Below are 21,845 nucleotides of genomic sequence, written 5' to 3' on the forward strand. Positions count from 1 at the left end.
CTGAATTGTTGAATAGATTACTGTGCCAAGGAGGATATCTCTTTAGGGTCAGTGACCCTATGGCCTTGTTTAGAGAAGTGTTTCATAAATGTTAAAAAGATTCATATATTTGCAGTTTAGTTGAATAATAAATTGAATTTTGTCTCTTATTTGTTTTTGTCTATAAGCACATGCAATATCAATATCAGTGCTCAGATGACAGTAGCTTCTGGGAAAGGTGCAAGTTGCAATAAACTGTGATGCCAAGCGCTAAGGATACATGCTATCCAGTCACAGCAGATGACACTTTTTTTTTACTACTGAGCAAACATCATTGTTAGACTTTTTTAGGTTCAATGATTCCACGGCGTGTAGATGTTATGGCGTCAGTGACTCCATGGCCTTGGCAGAGGTTTGCACTCTCTGAGTGCTTCTAGTTTTGATTAAAATGATTGGTATTTGGCTTATGTCTAAAGCAGGTTAACCCGGGCAGCACCGGGTACCCCAGCTAGTCATTCTATGAATTGTTTAAAGGGAAACTTTCATGCATGCATTGTGCATGCATATTTATTTTATTATTTTAGTACAGTGTGCCACAGTGCAACAGACACAAAAGCAAGTATAGAAGTGTGTTGTAGTAATAATCGGAAATAGTTTGCACCTCATAAGTAGCACTGGAAGTAAATCTGTTTGGTGCAGCAGATCACAGTTATGAGAGTCATTAATTTAATCAGCATGACAACATTATCTAATGAAGATATATTTGAAGAACTTGCAGACATCTGAATTAACCTCTCAAAAGAGCAGACCTTGCACCCTGTAAATCCATTTTGCAATACTTTATAATCGCTATGGCTAAAATAAATAAATAACAAATTCTGGCATTTCTGACAGCGTAATCCAAAATAAAATCTGTAAAAAAAAGCACAAAATAGCATAAGGGCCGGCATGGTGGATTAGTGGTTAACACTGGTGCCTCACAGCAAGAAGGCAGTGGGATCGATTCCCTGCTTTTCTGTGTGGAGTTTGCATGTTCTGCCTGTGTCTGTGCGGGCTTCCTCTGGTTCCTCCCACAATTAAAAAAAATGCTTATTTAGGGTCTGCTCCTTTTCTCTGCCCCTGACCAAGGCAGAATCTCTACATCTGGAGTTGAGTTGGTCCCCAGGAGCCGGTCTGTGGCTGCACACTGCCCCTAGTGGTTGGATTGTGTCTAACTGTAATTAGGGTGGTTAAAAGGACAAGTTGCATTGTATGTATGTACATATGTGCAATGACAATAAAGTTTGTATTCTATTCTATAGGTGGTAACATAGTTCCTTCACTTCTTGATTATATTGCTGCTGGGAAGCCTTTAAATTTTAAAGTCCTTCACTTTAATTTAACAGCAGACAAGCAGAGGATTTCTTTGATGGGTTAGTGAATTTGAACTAATTTTTATGTGGGTGGAGGTATGTGGCGTTGGGGGGCAGGAGGGGTAGTGGATAATGATGGTGGCAAATGCATTTACGTATATAAAATTCCATCATTCTGGATTTTTATGCAGGTTCACATATTTAGCAATATCATGAAAACTAATCAAGTATGTGGCTATAATTTTTGTTTGTTTGTTTGTTTGTTTGTTTAAATACTGAAGTAAGTTCCTTTGGTTTCAAAGAGGTGGAATTGAACCAGAAACAAGTCCACTTTTACCACTTGCCCACCAAGTATATAACTTGCAATAAAATTCTTTGTCCACCTCAGTATTTGTATATTTTTTCCATCATTGTTGAAGTGGAAAACATTTACTTATAAAACTTATTTTCCTTCAATTTTAAAAGGTTTTCTATCTGTAAAAACAAAGAAAATAGCTTGTATGTCATATGTTCAAAACTGACATTTGCTTTTTGAAATAACATTTAGGCAAAACGCCTGTAGGTGGTGAAGTATTCATGCTCGCCGTGCGCTGTGTCACTATCCGAGTATTGATGTCTATTATTCTGCTCATCCATCTTCAACATGTTGGACAGCATGTTCTCTGTCAGCAGAGTCTGAGTCTGTCTCAGCAGACTCACCTCAGTGTGAACTTATAAACACTCACAAACACACATTCACATTCATCCCCAGTTCTAAGTCTACACATCTCGTATTTCAGTAAATTATGGTCAACCTGTTTGCAAACTACCATAATAATGCAGTCATTAAGTAATGGAATGACTAAAGGATGGTAGGTCATTCTGAAAGAGTGAGTATGTCCAAAGACAACTAGCAATGGAAGTCAACAAGACATCCATGACAACCCTAAATGTCAATGTCACATTACACAATGAAAAATAACCTGATTATGTTGTTGTGTTTGTGTTTAGAGCCAAATAAAGATAAAGTCAAGAAATGTCAGTTAGATATTGATGACTATTATCCAAGATGGTGAAGAAGTCCTGTATGGGTCTTGAGGGCCAGTGGTGCCAGTGATTTTCCACAGATTTTGTAGCACAAAGTTTAACCCAGGTCTATATTTGGGTAACACAACTGCTTATCCCACTGTGCTACCTGCTGATGCACAGTGGCATCTATAGCCAGTAATGCTCTATTTGAAACTGGGGTTTGTAGATTCAGTCTGTACATGTTCTCATTAAAAATGGTCTAAATTAAATTTTAACTTTATTATAGCATATTAATTGGGCATGAATTGAGTATACAAATTTCGGGGCATTCGTTTGTCATCCACAACAAAATTGGCCAAGAATGACAAATTTCTCAGTATGAATTACGGATATATTAATAATGTATAGCGATTATATGAATATACGATGAACAATCACGGATGTATAATGCATGTATTGAGGAAACGGATCGGACGCATTGTGATTATCACTGAAGTATTACGGATGTATTGAGAATGCATTGCACACGTGTTGCGGAAACAGCGGATGTATTGCGCATGCACGGCATCTGCATTGGGGTCATAAAAAAAGCGCACTCGGGCCTATTGGCATCACTATTCACACCAACACCACAGCCTCTGGAGCAATTGCTGGACTTGGACACATTGATCGGTGTGTTGTTGGATGGCAGCAACTATCACACTACGTCTTTGGGGATCCATAACTACATCTGTACCTCTCCACAACCTGGACTGGCAATGACTGTCAGGTACGTTGATTTCTGCCACATTTATATAGTACTTTGGGTTTACGTGAAGTGTTTGTTATGCATTCGCAAATTGTTCCCAAATCAGATGCAAAGCAGACGTAATACGAACGCTTTATTTGTGGCCACTCTGTCTGCATTTGCTACAACTTATTTTAGTGCCCTGTCCCACTGGCGTTTAGGAGGATTTGCATATGGATTGCGCACAAAATTGGCCTATATTTGCCAAACATCCGCAATATCCATGTATGAGTCGCTGTCATCCGAACACACCCATGATCATCCGCAGAGGCACGCATGTCCGCAGCCAGGTTTTTGAGCTGTTCAAAAATCTGGATGCGGATAACATCCGCCTTACATACTCCATACATACTCAATTCATACACAATACATACTCACTCTATGCGCTGTATATCTGCCGTTAACCACTAATATCCGCAACTGACAGGGATTTGTGGCTTGGCAGCAGACCAGGACAGTGTGTAAAACAGATATATTGCGTGCCCATCATGTCCACATCACAAACTAAAATATGTTGTAGCGAATGCATACAAATTGGCCAAGAATAAAGCGTTTTTATTACATCTGCTTTGCAGCTGATTTGCGGACAATCTGTGAATGTATAACAAACATGTCACGTAAACCCAAAGTACTATATGTGGCACAAAGCGACATACCTGCCAGTCTGTGCCAGTCAAGCTGTGTCAATCCACAAAGACGTAGCTGCTGCAATCCAGGACTTTTATTTAACACCAACAAAAGTAAGAGTTGCTGTTTAGCCACAACTCACGCTGAAGTCTGTTTTCTGTGACACTCTCAAAAAAAAAAAAAACACCGTCTCACACCCCGAGCGGCTTCCCCCCTCCTGCTCCCCAAACTCATGAACAGTTAACCCTTGCATGTCAAAATGAACATTAACTCTGTGATCAACTTGTCCAAGTCCAGCAAATGCTCCAGAGCCTGTATTGTTGGTGTGAATAGTGATGCTGACGGCCCAAGTGAGCTTATTTTATGACCGCAATGCAGATGCCGTGCACGCGCAACACGTGCACGATGCATTCATAATACACCCGTAATACTGCCGTGATAATCTCAATGTGTCGGATCAGTTTCCTCACTGCATGCATTCTTTAACTGTGATTTTTCATCATATATTCGCTATATATTATTAATATATCCGTAATTCATACTGGGACATTTGTCATTTTTGGCCATTTTTGTTGCAGACAACAACGAACGCCCGTAAATTGTGTACTCAATTCATGCGCAATTGATCCTCTCCCCAATGGGACAGGGCCCTTAGTTTGTGATGTGGACGTGATAGGCATGCTATATATCCGTTTTACACACTGTCCCAGTCCGCTGCCAACCCGCAATACCCTGTCAGTTGCAGATATCAGCGGATATGCAGCGCATAGAGTACGTATTGCGTATGTAAGGTGGATGTCATCCGCAACCAAAATTTTGTGCAGCTCAAAAATCCTGGCAATGGAAAAATGTGCCTCTGCGGATAATTGCGGACGTGTGCGGATGTCAGCCATCTCATACATGTTAGGGTACAAGCATGTTTCACGGATACTGCAGATGTTTAGCGAATTTGATTATTATTTTTTTTAGCAAAATGATAAGTTTATGTTTTTTAAGCACATCATAAAGCCCCTTGCTTCCAATGGAGGCACTCAGCTCATGCTCAAGATAACGCTAGCCTGTTAGCCCATTAGCAGCTAACACTAGCCTGTTAGCCCATTAGCAGCTAATGCTAGCCTGTTGGCCCATTAGCATGGCATGATGTGATGAACATAAGCATTGTGTTATGTGGTGCTAGCAAGTTTTCATGCTAACACTATCCCGTCAGCATTGCGCTATGTGATATTAATGAGTTTTCCTGCTAAAGCCAGTCTGTTAGCCTGTTAGCATGGTGTTATATGGTGCTAGTGAGTTTTCATTCTAACACATGGTGCAAAGTCCATCTTAAGGCAAAGCCCAAGAGTTCCAAATTGTAGAGTTGGAGGCAATGATTCAGAGTCACTGGCAGGGTAACAGGCCATTCTTCAGCATCAGCTACTTCAGTCTTGTATTAATAATTTCCTTCAGGAAAATTAAAGTTGATCTTATCTTTTCATATCTCTGCCTCCAGCAGTGGCACTTCTGGTGATGGTTGTGATTCTGTGATGCTCCAGTTTATTGTCCATCATGTGGCGCAGGCCACACCCCATCCAGTCACTCAGCATGTGGCTCTCACACTCCTCTGTGTTAGCAGTAATACGTCAGATGGAGAGATAAAGAGCAGAACCAGTGGGAGAGAACTAACAGCACCCAGGGCATTAGTTTAAATAGCAATAAATCAACAGAGAAGCAGAGAGAATACTAATGTGGTCACTGGCAGCTAAACCTATGCTTCACTAACAAAACCAACATTTTGATAAAATGAGGCTGAGACCTGCTTCTTAATAGCACAGTATAAGAGGAGGGCAAAATGGTTCAACACTATGCACGTGTTATTCATACAAAAGGGAACAACATATGAGTCTTTAATCTGGACTTGAATGACTCCACAGAATCCAACTGTTTCATCTCAGCAGGCAGATCGTTCCATAGAACAGGCCTGCTGACTTCTTTTTAACCTTAGGAACACACATAGTAATCCTGCATCCTGAGAACACAGAGATTGGACTGATACTGTGGGGAAGGTGGTTGGCTAGGTAGGGAGGCACTATAGTGCGTCAAGGATTTTATAAGTTAGCAACACAACCTTAAAATCAGACCTCACAGAGACAGGAAGCCAATCAGGTGAGGCAAAAATCAGGTTGATGTAGTCAAACATTCTGCAAGATTCTAGCAGCAGCATTTTAAACCAATTGAAGACCCCTAATGATGAACTGTAGAAACCCAGAGAACTGGACTTTGCAATAATCCAAATCAGAAGAGACAAAGGCATGAATCAGAGTCTGTGCATCAGTCACAGACAGGATGAATCCTCACTATGTTTCTGTGAAGGCTCTCAGTTGTCCAGGTGGTTTCCATAGTAGAGAAGCTTGAATCTTCGACTGGACTGTGTTGCTTGATGTGAGGACGTTTCACTTCAAATCACTTCCTCAGCTAAAATTCTTGCTTCTTATTCTTGATTCTTGTAGAGAAGAACAAACAGAAGCCAACAAAAGCTAGAGTTTTAAACCTAACAGACCCCTCCTACCGAGGGGCAAACTGCTATCCTACTTATTTAGCAGGAGTAGGGGAAAAATTACAGAGGATCTTCAGACAGCACAAAATCCCAATTTACTTTAAACCTGTTAACACCTTCAGACAGAAATTAGTTCACCCTAAGGACAGGATCCCTAGTTACAAACAGAGCAATGCAGTGTATTCTATCAGATGTCAGGAAAACTGTAATGAACACTACATAGGTGAGACTAAGCAGCTGTTACACAAAAGGCTATACCAGCACCACAGAGAGGGCGCCAGTGGACCTCAGTCTGCAGTTCATCTCCACCTTAAAGACACTAACCACACGTTTGAGGACAAGGAAGTTAAAATCTTAGCCAGAGACAAGAGATGGTTTGAGAGAGGGGTGAAGGAGGCATTGTATGTGAAACAGTTGAAACCCAGCCTTAACCGGGGAGGGGGTCTGAGATGCACTGTTTACAATGGGGTACTCAGGTCAAAGCAGTTTCAGTCTTTTGTTCATGGTAATGAGTCATTTGCATCATCAGGCGAGCCGTCAGGAGAGCCATCAGTCCCATCGTTAGGAGGAAGCTACCCCGTCAGGAGGGTGCTAACGAGAGCACAATAGGTGCTAATTAAACCAATTGTTTAGTCACTAGCCAATAGCAGTCTGCCTCTTGGTAGGAGGGGTCTGGCTAGGTTTAAAACTCCAGCTTTTGGAGGCTTCTGCTTGTTCTTCTCTACAAGAGTCAAGACAGAAGTCAGGCTACCAGATCAAGAATTTTAGCTGAGGAAGCTTCTGTGATTTGAAGTGAAACGTCCTCGCGTCAAGCAACCCAGTCCAGTCGAAGATTCAAGCCTCTCTACTATGAATCCTCACTATGTTAAAAAGAAAGCAGTCATAGTGAGTTCACTAATGTGTAGGTCAAAGGACAGCGTGGGATGGAAAATCACCCCAAGGTTCCTCACTTTCACACAAATCAAGGTTTATTGTTAGCTGTTCAAATTGATGTCTATGTCTCATAGGACCCAGCACCATCATTTCAGTCTTGTCTGAAGTTAAAACTGAGACGTTGCTGGACATCCAGCTGTTCCTTGAAGCCAAGCGGTCCTCTAAAGTCTAATGTGAGTGAGACTACCTGCTGTTACCGACATGTACGGTCTACTATACTCAAATAATTAGCTATTGTTATGTGTCTAGTTCTACATATTTCATCGGGATCCAGTTCTGGCTATATGAGAGACAATCGTGACTCACGGCCATCTGTGACATTTTCTCCTGAAAATGATGATGCCTATTGTTGTCGCCCTTTGTGTGGTCGTGCTGGTGGATTCAAACTGCTGCAGAGACCCAAATCTATTCAAGAATGTCAGACAAAAAACAACAACAACAACCAGCAATCTCAGTCCTGAGAAAGATTTCAGTGTTCTTCTTCAAGCGTTGTTGAAGATGAAAAGAATCCAAAATTAAACATGATTTTCTAAAATATTCCAGTCGGAATAAAACCTCCCAGGAGTTAATGGTGCGCCGTGTGATTACCAGATGATTTCTAGTCAGGGCAGCGAGGAAAACACGGTGGCGGCGGCGAGAGCTGAGAAGCAAAGGGGGAGAGGTAATAAAGTGCAACGTGAGCTGTGGCTCTGCAGAGCGGCTGTAAATAGGTCTGTGTTAGTATAGAAAGACAAAGGTACAGCGGAACAAACATGGAGAATAACCAGTGTAACACGTGGATAATAACAGGAATAAGAACTCATCCACTGTTTTAATACACTCAGTAATACAGAGTATGTGTGCGGATGGTTTATTGGCTCATCAGAACAACACGTCAGTGCTGAGATAGAGAACAGGAGCACCAGAGGAAGAAGAGAAGGAAAAACAGCACAATGATAAACAACAATGAAGGAAAAGCACCACACTACGGAACCGCCTTGGGTCTTGGATGGCAACTGATCCATCCCCACCTCTCCAAAGTAACTTATCATCGCTCACAGACAAGTGAGATTAGATGTGTCCTTTGGATGTCTCCAGCTGCTGGGGTACCATCTGGGATGGATTAGGCCCAGACATCACGCCTATATGACCAAAACGTTATAGCTGATGAGCCCTCACAGTCCGTCATTTCTTCATCTTTCATGTCAGGGGTCTTCAAACTGCGGACACAATGTGGACTTTCCGTCATTTCTGACAAACTTTTGCACTACGTGGGGACTCATGCATCTTGCAGTGAGACAAGAAAACATTGTCAGCTGAGGTTTTCCCGTCACATCATAAAACACAGAGGTGGTTAAGCACACATGGGAGAGGCTGGAGATGAAAAATCTGAAAAACATCACTGCAGAATCTTCATTTCCAATATCATCCATGCTTCACTTTAAAGTCACAGCTCCACTGTGTTATTATATTTTTGAACAGTGATAAAAAAAAAAACACAAGAATTTGAAGAATAATATAATGGATTATTTTACATGTTAATTTTGCACAGACAACCAGAAAGTTCAGCTTTAAAAGTTTAACTGAAAAAAAATTCTGATCCAGGGACAGTTGGGGAAAAATGTGGATGTACTGACAGAACAAAATTGTAATTCAATGTTTCTCAAAGCAGTGGAAGAGACAGAAATATTTGATATTGTTAAAAAAATGTAAAAACAAAACATCAACTGATTACAGTGCCACTGATATGCCAACAGTAAAAGAGGTCATTGAAGGGATCTCAAAACCTTTAACATATACATCTGCAATTTATCATTTCAAACTGGGTCATTCACAAGCAAGATGAAAATAGCCAAAGTTATTCCACTGTACAAATCTTGGAATAAGCATCATTTCAACAACTACAGGCCTGTGTCTTTACTTCCGCAATTTTCCAAATTACTAGAAAAATGCTTTAATAATAGATTGGACATATTCATTGAAAAGCACAAATTACTCTCCAATAACCAATATGGTTTTAGATCAAACAGTAGAACATCATTAACAATAGAAGCAACTGAAGAAATCACAAATGCCATTGAACAAAAGAAATATGCAGTTGGAATATTTATTGACATTAAGAAAGCCTTTGACACAATCAATCATGAAATATTAATAAAAAAAACTGGAACGACATGACATCAGAGGTTTTGTATCAGACTGGATTAGAAGCTACTTACAAGAGACACAGTTTGTTAAGTTGGGTGATGTCAGTTCTGAATATTTGGATATTGTTTGTGGTGTACCACAGGGGTCAGTGTTGGGGCCCAAACTATATATTGTATATTAATGACATTTGTAAGGTGTGAAAAATACTGGAACTGGTGTTGTTTGCTGATGATACAAATATTTTCTGTTCTGGAGAGAATTTCAAAGAGCAAATCACTGAAGGACCGGAAAAAACATAACCTACAACCTACATAAAATAAAACTAATGTTATTTGGGAACTGCAGAACCAATGAGCAAGTACAAATACAGATAGATGGGGTGCAGATTGAAAGGGTTGATTAAAAATAAATTCCTTGGGGTAATAATAGATGAGAAAATCAGCTGGAAACTACACATCAAATATATACAAACCTAATTATTAAGAAGCATTTCAGTGTTCAACAAAGCAAAACATGTTCTGGATCATACATCACTCCGCATCCTACACTGTTCCACTGTCTTACCGTATTTCAGTTACTGTGTAGAGATCTAGGGCAAAAATGATATAAGTTCAATGAAATCACTAATTATTCTTCAAAAAAAGGGCAATACGGGTCAAGACCAGTCTCACTTACTCTTCTTAAAATCAAAACTATTAAAATTAACAGACAGTAAAATTCCAAACAGCACAGATCTTGTACAAAGCAAAAAATGACCTTTTACCAAAAAACATACAGAAATTGTTCAGGGATCGAGAGGGGGAGATCAATTACGAGGAAAAAAACAACTTCAAAATTAACAAAATCTGCACAAACAAGAAACAATTCTGCATTTCATTCTGTGGGGTCAGACTATGGAACAGTATGAATGAGGAGTCAAAGCAGCATCTAAACTTTCAACGGTTTAAAACAAAGTATAAAGATTGTGTTTTCATGGGATACAGGGATGAAGTGGGGGTGTGAGAATCAGCAGGTGTTCACAGGGAACTGTTATTGATTGTTTATATGTGTATTTATTTTATGGATTTATTTATGCTCATTGTTATTCGGGTCTATCTTTTTTGTTGTTTTGTTGGGTTCTTGTCTTTGTCTTTTTCTGAAATTGTATTGTATCATTGTTATTGTTACTATTATTATTATTGTTGTTGTTAGTATTATTATCATGACTGTTAACAGTTGTATTTTTAAGGAAACAGACTGAAATATAAAATCATCATACAGGGAGAAGGGGTGGGATTCATTACTTTTTGGACTAATTTTAATTTTCCGTTGTCTGTTGTTTTATTTTTTCTTTCGTTATGTTCAAAATAAAACCTTCAAATCAAATTAAAAAAATTTAACTTGAACACACTGAACCTAAACATATTCCCTAAATTTACCCAAATTAATTAAATAGCTTGATCAAAAAGCACAGAAAGGCCACACCCACATTACAAAGTATCAGGCGTGGTTGATTGCCATGTTCATTACCAATTAACAAAACTGAACTCATTTCCATAAAATTTGTAGATTTCCTATATACGTCCATGTGGCTGGATATTTGACCTTCACCACTGAACTTCAATGGATTGTTGACTGATCTTCCTTCACACTCCATTTTCACCCATGATGGGTTTATTGACATTATGCACTGTAGTTGAAGAAATATGCAAATCGCTTCCCATCTTTTTTTGAATATCATTGTTATGCATTTCAATCATTTTTTCATGCATTTGTTGACAAACTGGAGATCCTCAACCCATCTTTGCTCCTCAAAGACTCATCCTTTCGTGGAGACTGCTTTTTCTGCCATATCATGATTATAATCCCTGCTGACATCACCTGTTTGAAATTTATTAGCCACACAGGTTAGCTCAGTGGATAAGGAGCTGTCAATGTGTAGACTGAGGTTTGAATCCCATTTTTGCTACCTGTCTGCATCCTTGGACAAGGAACTTATATCTGCATTGTCTCAGTCTACCCAGCTGCAAAATGGGTCACACCCTTGGCTAGGAAGTAACCTGCAAAGGACTGGTATCCAGTTGAGGGGGAGTCATGGAGAGTCTACTTGTTTCCATGGAAACCAGAGATACCCACTGGTTCAATGGGCCAATATAGATGTTTACTTTTAATTAATATATTTATTTACTACCTCGTTACTATCCCTCAATTGCTCCCATCGCAACGTTTTTGTAATATGTTGCAGGCCTTCAATGATTAATGGAGATATATTAAGAAAAGTAATGAAGGTGACCAGACAAAGCATGAAATGTATTTGGTTCTACTATCTGCAGGGAAATAGGAGTCAAAATGAATAGAAGAATCTCTGTGGGGGCTTTAATTGCTTATTTATTTATTTGGCATTTCAACAGGATCCCAACCTTTTCTGATTTGGGGTTGTAATGCTTAAAAAAAGGTTTAATTCAAGTAAATATACAAATAAATTAATTAAAAACACCTGCAGTCAGATGTGGTATTTTTCACTTCTCTCACTTTAGATTTTGACCTTTGACTATAAACCAGCATGGGGCGCATTCAGTCCTCCCACCTGCATAATTAATCAAATTAAAACTATGTTCTATGCTTGTAAAGTTTGTTTTTAATCTCATGGTTTGGTTCATTTTAATTACTTGTACACAGATTTGTGAAGTGATTAGTGCAGCAGTTGGTTTGCTTTGTTTTAATCTGGTGTTTCTCAGAAGATAAACTTCGCTGTGAATTTAAAAGTAATTACACTTGAGTGTCAGTCCGTCATGGTTCATTTGTGTTGTTTTGCAGCGTTCAGATTGCGTGATGATGAACAAATACATCACTCAGGTAACGCGGTGTCCAATTTACTGAACTCGGGGATGCAAAAAATAGACCAGAATGCAATGCAGCCACAAGACACAGTGTCTGGAGGGAGCGCTCTTGTTGAATTCTGGGAAGTCACCAGCTGTGGAAGCTGGAGATGAAGAGGTGTGTGTGTGTTTGGACCAGACAGCTTTGCAGAGCACATTAATGCCTGGTTCACACGGCACGATTTTAAAATTATCTGTAGGTTTCCAAAACCTGAGAGACCACCCACATGGAGATAAAAAAAAATCATAGATCTAACAGGTTTGGTGGTACAGTGTGTGTGGTGTTCAGCCACACGGTAAAAACAACACACACAAACAGATTTCACACACCAACATTCCCAGGTCAGACAGGAAATCTCTCAAAATCTCTCGAGATTAAACGTGACTTTGGAGTAAACAGACGGTTTGTGGACTATTTAAAACAGAGGGAAAAAAACGATACAAAAGAAAAAGAAAAGGCGTTCTTTAAAGGAGTGGAGACAACATGACCACTGTACTTTCTGGTAAGTCAGAATAGCTGTTTTGAATTTATTTTCTGCTCCGTATGACCATCACCTCACTTTCTGATTGGCTGCCCGTCACATACAGCAGGCTGTGTCCTCATTTGTGGTCGGAGGGACACAACACACACTGCGATATTGGGCCAAGACAATCCAACATGTTGAATATTCCCGATTTGCGATCAGAGTGCCACTGACATCCTTCCGAGCAGATCAGAGTGCTCTAAAAACACCACACACAGGAGGAATATCTGACAAGATTATCTTTAGCATCATCACAATTGTCAGGACGTCCTTAAGATTGTCGGAAGGGGAAGATTGGGTCCAATATCAGCCTAATTATCTTGCCGTGTGAACCAGTCTTTACTTGTGAAGTGAATTGTGGGTGTGGTTAGCCAGGCTTACTTTTACATGTAAATATATCAGTAAATACCCTTGCATTTGTGTGTATTGTGAAGATGTAACCCTCTTACATTAATCCAGTAGCCCTCAGATCTGTTCACAAGATGATGAGATTTGTAATCTATAGATTATGCAGATATCACATTCCTGGATGCTTCTAGAAACATGGTAAGCTTTAAGGGTCTCAGAAACAGGGTCAGAAACATGGCTCAGTAAACAACAGTGACAAGTGGGTAAGGAAATGACAGACAAAACAGGGTGTGGCCAACAGAGATGAGGAAGTGCAGGACAAGAGAGTGCAGTGATCAGAGGGAGACAGTAATAGCAATGAAGCTGGATGTGAATACATGAGAACAGAGATGAGTGCAGTCGAAGACAAGATGAGACAGACAGGTGTAAATGAGCAGTGAAGAGAATTACTGACATGACAACTAATGATAAAGAAAAGACGAACTAGTAATAAAAACTAAAACTGGACTGAAAAGCAAACCAGAAGGTACTAAACACTGAAGATAAACTGTATAAAAACTGATCAGAGAATAAGCAATAAATCACTAAGACAAAACTAAACTGGAACAGAGTGAGACATAAAGTATAAGTAAAACAGAGACTAAGTGATAACAAAACCTGACATTAAAGCACTACAGATAACAGACATGAGAACAGCAAAAATAAGCAGATGATAACTAAATGATAAATAATGAAAACACAGACTGACTGAACCAAACAAGAACGGAACTGAACCATGGCTGAAGTATGAAAAGAAACAAAGTGACAAAGCAAAACAGATCAAAGAAAAAAACACATGACAAAATATAAAAAACTAAAACATCAGAGCAGGGGCAAAAGGTGGCCATAAGAAAAGAATGGGGAAAAATGGAATCAAGGCTCAGATCAGGGCCAAACCGTCACACCTACCTCTAAAACAGAGCACATTCCCATAGAAGTTCATGTTAAATTGTCCAACTTCAGAACAGACATAAACATGTTTACAGCCTGTTACTAAAATGGATTTTGATCTCTATAGTTTCCTCCTCTGTGACAACTGTATGGGGTGAATTTCTTTCTGTTCTGCATAATTGGGGGTGTGGTCACTTTAATTGATAGCAGCTGAATCCAGTGTCTCTGCCTCTCACTGTGTCCATAGTTCAGTGTCTGCGTGATGTTGTAATATGTTCTAACTGATCATCTAAGATGTCCCTGCTGCAATAATCATGTGAAATTCTTGTGATATATATATAATGTTGCATGCTAATGGTGTCTGTCACCCTGCTCAGCGTGCCGCTCTCGTTGGAGCAACAACACACAGAGTGTGTCTCTTCCCAGATAGATCTCATTCAGTGCAGCTTCTTGTTCAGACTTTAACACGAAGTTAACACCCAAGTCTTTCATCGCCAACTATAAATGGTCATCAAAACATTCCAATCGTATCTTTCTGAACTCTTCTCCAACAAACTGCATCATTCCAATGTTTACAATGTGCTTGAGCAGGTAAAGTTGCTCATAAACTTTAAATTTCTTAAATATTTATTACGGCCACTCTTAAACTTCAGTTATCTTTATAATTCTATTACTGGTAAATTTTAGAATTAATGTAGATGAGATCTCACAGGAGCTACTTTTTGCACAGGAATTCATCAAGCACATCAGCCGCAGGCGCGTACTAACACAGAATACCCAGAAACTGGCTAGAAGTTCAGCCAAAAGGAGAGCGTCCACTTTTACCTTGCCATAAGCTAAGCTAGCTAGCTAGCTAGTGGTGGACAAGTGGTTAGTGTGCTTGGATTCAGTGCAGAAGGTTCCGGGTTCAAAGCCCACCCTTGCTCATTTCTCCATACAATAGATATCTTATTGTGTGAAATGGTTTCTACAAAATCTGTTTTAATTCTGTTTTTAAATCCTTGCTGTAGCACTTTGAGGTTTCTTTGAAATGTAAGGTGCAATACAAATAAAATGTATTATTATGATTATTATTATTATACAATGTGGAGTTGTCAGGAAAGACATCTGGCGTAAAACGTGTGCCAAATCCACCTCTGATCTGTTGTGGTGAGCCCAAAAACAGAATGCAGCCAAAGGGACTTACCTTTACCAATGCAAACATTTTGGACAACCACTTTGCAGTACCCAAAAATATGATTTACGTAATCAAATTCCCAAACCCAGGTTGGCCTGTTAGCTTATATATATACACGAGGTCTATTAGAAAAGTATCCGACCTTATTATTTTTTTCAAAAACCATATGGATTTGAATCACATGTGATTGCGTCAGACAAGCTTGAACCCTCGTGCGCATGCGTAAGTTTTTCCATGCCTGTCGGTTGCGTCATTCGCCTGTGAGCAGGCTTTGAGTGAGGAGTGGTCCACCCCCTCGGCGGATTTTCATTGTCAGGAAATGGCGGAATGATTTGGGCTTTTTTTCCATCAGAATTTTTTCAGAAACTGTTACAGACTGGCAGCTGGAAACCATTAGAAAAATTTATCTGGCTTTCGGTGAAAATTTTACGGGCTTCACAGAGAATAAGGACTGTTACTACAGCTTTAAGGACGGCTTTAAGGACGGCTTTAAGGATGCTCGGCGCGCCGCGCTCCGTGCCGCCATCGAGAGCCACAAACCACCGGATCATTTCTAAACGGATGGCTCTGTGGAGCCGGACCGTCGTGTGCACTTTCTCTGATTATCACAAGAGCTGGACATCAACCATTTTCCGGCAGATTTCACTTTTAACAAGAGATTTTGTCATGGAAAGCCGAGCGGAGGCTTCACGCATCACGACCGATTTGCTGATGGAGCAAGACAAAGGAACACCTCCGTTTTGGTCTCACAGGACGGCTTTGAGATGGCGTTCAGACAGCTGTCAGTGGTTTTTCCATCGAGTGATTATCTGAGAAATTGTGGATGTGCCTGGACATGCCAGAACATGTCCCGTGAGGCTTCATCACCGCGTTGCTGTGCGCCATGCGGCACCGCCACGATGCGTGAAGCCTCCGCTCCTCTTTCCATGACAAAAACTCCTGTAATAGTGGAATGTGCCGTTCATTTCCAAACTGGACACTGTGTTTTATCCGGGACGTCGTCTAACTAGCACAGGAATTGTGAAAAGACGTGGACATCAGCACTTTTTCGGCACACTGAGACAGACGTGCGGAGGAATTCTGCGTGTCGCGGCGGTGCCGCATGGTGCAAAGCAACACCGTGATGAAGCCTCACGGGACATGTTCTGGCATGTCCAGGCACATCCACAATTTCTCGGATAATCACTCGATGGAAAAACCACCGACAGCTGTCTGAACGCCATCTCACAGCCGTCCTGTGAGACCAAAACGGAGGTGGTTTTGTCTCCCTCCATCAGCAAATCGGTCGTGACGCGCGAAGCCTCCGCTCGGCTTTCCATGACAAAATCTCTTGTTAAAAGTGAAATCTGCTGGAAAATGGTTGATATCCAGCTCTTGTGATAACCAGAGAAAGTGCACACGATGGTCCCGGCTCCACAGAGCCATCCGTTTAGAAATGATCCGGTGGTTTGTGGCTCTCGATGGCGGCACGGAGCGCGGCGAGCCAAGCGTCCTTAAAGCCGTCCTTAAAGCCATAGTAACAGTCCTTATTCTCTGTGAAGCCCGTAAATTTTTCAGCAAAAGCCAGATAAATTTTTCGAATGGTTTCCAGCTGCCAGTCTGTAACAGTTTCTGAAAAAATTCTGATGGAAAAAAAGCCCAAATCATTCCGCCATTTTCTGACAATGAAAATCTGCCGAGGGGGTGGACCACTCCTCACTGAAAGCCTGCTCACAGGCGAATGACGCAACCGACAGGCGTGGAAAAACTTACGCATGCGCACGAGGGTTCAAGCTTGTCTGACGCAATCACACGTGATTCAAATCCACATGGTTTTTGAAAAAAATAATAAGGTCGGATACTTTTCTAATAGACCTCGTGTATATATATATATATATATATATATATATATATATATATATATATATATATATATATATATATATATATATATATATATCAATTCAATTTTTATTTATATAGTGCAAAATCACAACAAACAGTTGCCCCAAGGTGCTTTATATTGTAAGGCAAAAGCCATACAATAATTACAGAAAAACCCCAACGGTCAAAACGACCCCCTATGAGTAAGCGCTTGCGACAGTGGGAACAGGAAGAAAACCAGCAGAACCAGGCTCAGGGAGGGGCAGTCTTCTGCTGGGACTGGTTGGGTCTGAGGGGAGAGAATCAGGAAAAAGACATGCAGTGGAAGAGAGCAGAGATCAATCACCAATGATTAAAAGCAGAGTGGTTCATACAGAGCAAAAAGAGGTGAATAAAAAGAAACACTGGGTGCATCATGGGAACCCCCCAGCAGTCTAAGTCTATAGCAGCATAACTAAGGGATGGTTCAGGGTCACCTGATCCAGCCCTAACTATAAGCTTTTTCAAAAAGGAAAGTTTTAAGCTTAATCTTAAAAGTAGAGAGGGTGTCTGTCTCCCTAATCCGAATTGGGAGCTGGTTCCACAGGAGAGGAGCCTGAAAGCTGAAGGCTCTGCCTCCCATTCTACTCTTACAAACCCTAGGAACTACAAGTAAGCCTACAGTCTGCGAGCGAAGCACTCTATTGGGGTGATATGGTACTATGAGGTCCCTAAGATAAGATGGGACCTGATTATTCAAAACCTTATAAGTAAGAAGAAGAATTTTAAATTCTATTCTGGAATTAACAGGGAGCCATTGAAGAGAAGCCAATATGGGTGAAATATGCTCTCTCCTTCTAGTCCCTGTCAGTACTCTAGCTGCAGCATTTTGAATTAACTGAAGGCTTTTCAGGGAACTTTTAGGACAACCTGATAATAATGAATTACAATAGTCCAGCCAGGAAGAAATAAATGCATGAATTAGCTTTTCAGCATCACTCTGAGACAAGACCTTTCTAATTTTAGAGATATTGCGCAAATGCAAAAAGCAGTCCTACATATTTGCTTAATATGCGCATTGAATGACATATCCTGATCAAAAATGACTCCAAGATTTCTCACAGTATTACTGGAGGTCAGGGTAATGCCATCCAGAGTAAGGATCTGGTTAGACACCATGTTTCTAAGATTTGTGGGGCCAAGTACAGTAACTTCAGTTTTATCTGAATTTAAAAGCAGGAAATTAGAGGTCATCCATGTCTTTATGTCTGAAAGACAATCCTGCAGTTTAACTAATTGGTGTGTGTCCTCTGGCTTCATGGATAGATAAAGCTGGGTATCATCTGCGTAACAATGAAAGTTTAAGCAATGCTTTCTAATAATACTGCCTAAGGGAAGCATGTATAAAGTGAATAAAATCGGTCCTAGCACAGAACCTTGTGGAACTCCATAATTAACCTTAGTCCGTGAAGAAGGCTCCCCATTTACATGAACAAATTGTAATCTATTAGATAAGTATAATTCAAACCACTGCAGCGCAGTGCCTTTAATACCTACGGCATGCTCGTATCTCTGTAATAAAATTTTATGGTCAACAGTATCAAAAGCTGCACTGAAGTCTAACAGGACGAGCACAGAGATGAGTCCACTGTCTGAGGCTATAAGAAGATCATTTGTAACCTTCACTAATGCTGTTTCTGTACTATGATGAATTCTGAAACCTGACTGAAACTCTTCAAATAGACCATTCCTCTGCAGATGATCAGTTAGCTGTTTTACAACTACCCTTTCAAGAATTTTTGAGAGAAAAGGAAGGTTGGAGATTGGCCTATAATTAGCTAAAATAGCTGGGTCAAGTGATGGCTTTTTAAGTAATGGTTTAATTACTGCCACCTTAAAAGCCTGTGGTACATAGCCAACTAATAAAGATAGATTGATCATATTTAAGATCGAAGCATTAATTAATGGTAGGGCTTCCTTGAGCAGCCTGGTAGGAATGGGGTTTAATAGACATGCTGATGGTTTGGAGGAAGTAACTAATGAAAATAACTCAGACAGAACAATCGGAGAGAAACAGTGTAACCAAATACCAGCATTACTGAAAGCAGTCGAACATAAAGATATGTCTTTGGGATGGTTATGAATAATTTCTTCTCTAATAGTAAAATTCTATTTGCAAAGAAAGTCATGAAGTCATTACTAGTTAAAGTTAAAGGAATACTTGGCTCAATAGAGCTCTGACTCTTTGTCAGCCTGGCTACAGTGCTGAAAAGAAACCTGGGGTTGTTCTTATTTTCTTCAATTACTGATGAATAGTAAGATTTAAGCTTTACGGAGGGCTTTTTTATAGAGCAACAGACTCTTTTTCCAGGCTAAGTGAAGATGGAAACGATTGATCTGCTGTGGCGACCCCTAACGGGAACAGCCGAAAGACAAAGAAGAAGAAGACATGTGACATATGTTACCCTGTAACGTGATAAGTAAGGTTGATACATGGTCCAAACTATTCCTTTTTAGAACCGTGTTCACTCAACTAGTAATTTGCATCACGTTTTACCAAAACTGGAGCAACTTTAACTTTTGACCCCTATACGAAATGAAACTGACCTTTGTCACCATTCTTGCTGTTTTTATCCCTTAACTCCATGGAATTCAGTCACAGATAGTCCACACTATTCCTTTTTGGAATCTTTGTGATCAGGCAAATAATGTGGAATATTTTTCAATATGATTGGAGCATTTTTTTAATTTTGACCTCTGTGTAATTCTTAAATTTTCCCTTACCTGACCACCGATTGAAAATTCAAGTGGCCAATTGTTTTTTCAAAAGAGGATTGTCTGAGGAGTATTTCTGCCGAATTTGATGCTTTTATCACCATTTTCAGGATTCCCCTCTAAATATTCTCTTATCTGCTGCACTATAGTAAGGAGACACCATTTTATAGGCCATCAGTTGGGACTGAACCAGCTGATATTAATTTGCACTGACAAGGAGCAGGACTGCTTTCTAATTACTGATAGATTTCAGCTGGTGTCAGCTTTCCATGGCTTTTTGCACTTCCCTTTCTTCAGGTGTTTTTTAAAATATTTTTTCCCCTGTGTCATTTCACATTATTACACATATCTTAATCTCTGTACTTATTTGTTTTGGTTTCTTTGGTTAACTGCAATTAGGATGGGTTAAATGCAGAGGACAAATTTTGCTGTATATATATGTACAATGACAATAAAAGCTATAATATGCGTATGTCGCGGACATGAACAAGTGAAGCTCTTCAGCATCTCGCCATGTCACTTAGGTTTTGGTGCAAATCAGTGAAATGCCTAAATTTTGACCTTTGTCCCCAGTGACCTTGGCCTTTGCTTAAAGGAACCCCATGCAGTGCACATACACAATACTAGTCCATAACACGCCTGTACTGGAACTCATCCATAGTGGGCAATGACCGACAACCCTCAGCAACCATGAGAGTGAAGCATTTTAGTGATGTTGACTGATTGTCTCTTTATCATGCAATAACATGGTTTTCCTTAGACGTCCCTCATTGTGTCCACACAGCTGCTTCACCGAGTCGTTCTCCAGGATTTAGTCTAAAGTAAAACCCTTAAAATCATCCATCTTTTTGCCTTCCTCTGGGTTTTGTGTTACTTTGTTCTGTTGTTGTGTAACTTCCTGTCTGTCCATCTGACGGGTTGTCCGGGTGCAAACTAACTTTGTTTTCCCCCTTTTTCTCCCTCTCTTTCTCATCTTGAATCATTTATCAATTAATTTCTCCATTTACCTCCTATTTCCTCCACTCATTTCCTCATCATATTCGTGACATCACTTTCTTCATCTCCATCTCACATTAAATTTTCCTTCCTTCCTGTCACTTCCACATTTTCCTTTCTGTCCTTGGTTTACATCTCACGTCCTTCTTTTATTCCCTTTCTTTCACATGAACTTTTCCTTCCTACTTCTTTTGTTGTTTCCTTCCTTCCTTCACTGTTTCCTTGTTTCCTTACATTAATTGCATCCTGTCACTTCCACCCTTTTCATCCTCCCACCTTCACTCTCTCTCTCTTTCTCTCTCTCACGTTAACTTTTTCTTCCTTCACTACTTCCTTGTTTCCTTACATTAATTGCTTCCTTCACTTCCCTCCTTTCCTCTCTCTCACTGGCTCATCACCTCTCTTCCTTGCTTGCTCTTCTTCCTCTCACATTTCACCTCTTACATTTACCCCCTTCCTTTCTTTGTTCCCTCCTTTCCTTTCCTTTTCTCTACACATTGATTTGCTTTCAAACATTGTTTGTTCTTTCGCTGCCATTTCATTCTTCCTTTCCCCGTTCCTTCCTCTTCCTCCTCCTCCTGTCTCTCCAGCGGCTGCTCCTCTGCCTCCAAGCTGCTGCTGTGGTTCTGCAACACCAGGCCCGTGCCTGTCTAGCTGCTGTTTGTGTCGAGCATCTTCGAGCTCTATCAAGTGAGTCTGCTGCCTCATGCACAAAAAATAAAACAACACATACACATATAAAGAGGAGTTGCACATTTCGATGCACACATCACAACGATCCCACTGAGCTGACATGAAATCCAAATGGTGACATCATGAGGTTTTCTGAAGCTTTGAGATTCTTTTTTCAAACTGTTGCGTGCTGTTGGGACAGACAACGTTCTTGACCGACTCTGTTTCTGGCAGCAGTTTCATAGTGAGTTTATCATGTCAGGATGTGGAGTGAATAGTGCGACTATCAATGAGGTTAAAAATGGCCATCTTTGGGTTTTTAAAATGGCTTTTATCTGCAGAAGAATAACTGCAGCCCACAGTGACACAAACTGTCT

At 40.2% G+C, this 21,845-nt stretch overlaps 1 protein-coding gene across 1 annotated transcript in view; it reads left to right on the forward strand.

The window, feature by feature from the left end:
• Positions 1 to 21,495, forward strand: part of htr4 (5-hydroxytryptamine receptor 4) — a 133,506-nt gene extending 112,011 nt beyond the window's left edge. The window contains exon 6 of the mRNA XM_034182321.1: positions 21,387 to 21,495. Within this exon, the coding sequence (XP_034038212.1) occupies positions 21,387 to 21,450 (64 nt within the window). The 3' untranslated portion in view covers positions 21,451 to 21,495. The remainder of the gene's footprint in view (positions 1 to 21,386) is intronic.
• The last annotated feature ends 350 nt before the right edge of the window (positions 21,496 to 21,845 follow it).

The sequence above is a fragment of the Thalassophryne amazonica genome, chromosome 11 (assembly GCF_902500255.1).
Source record: "Thalassophryne amazonica chromosome 11, fThaAma1.1, whole genome shotgun sequence".
NCBI classification, from domain to species: domain Eukaryota; kingdom Metazoa; phylum Chordata; class Actinopteri; order Batrachoidiformes; family Batrachoididae; genus Thalassophryne; species Thalassophryne amazonica.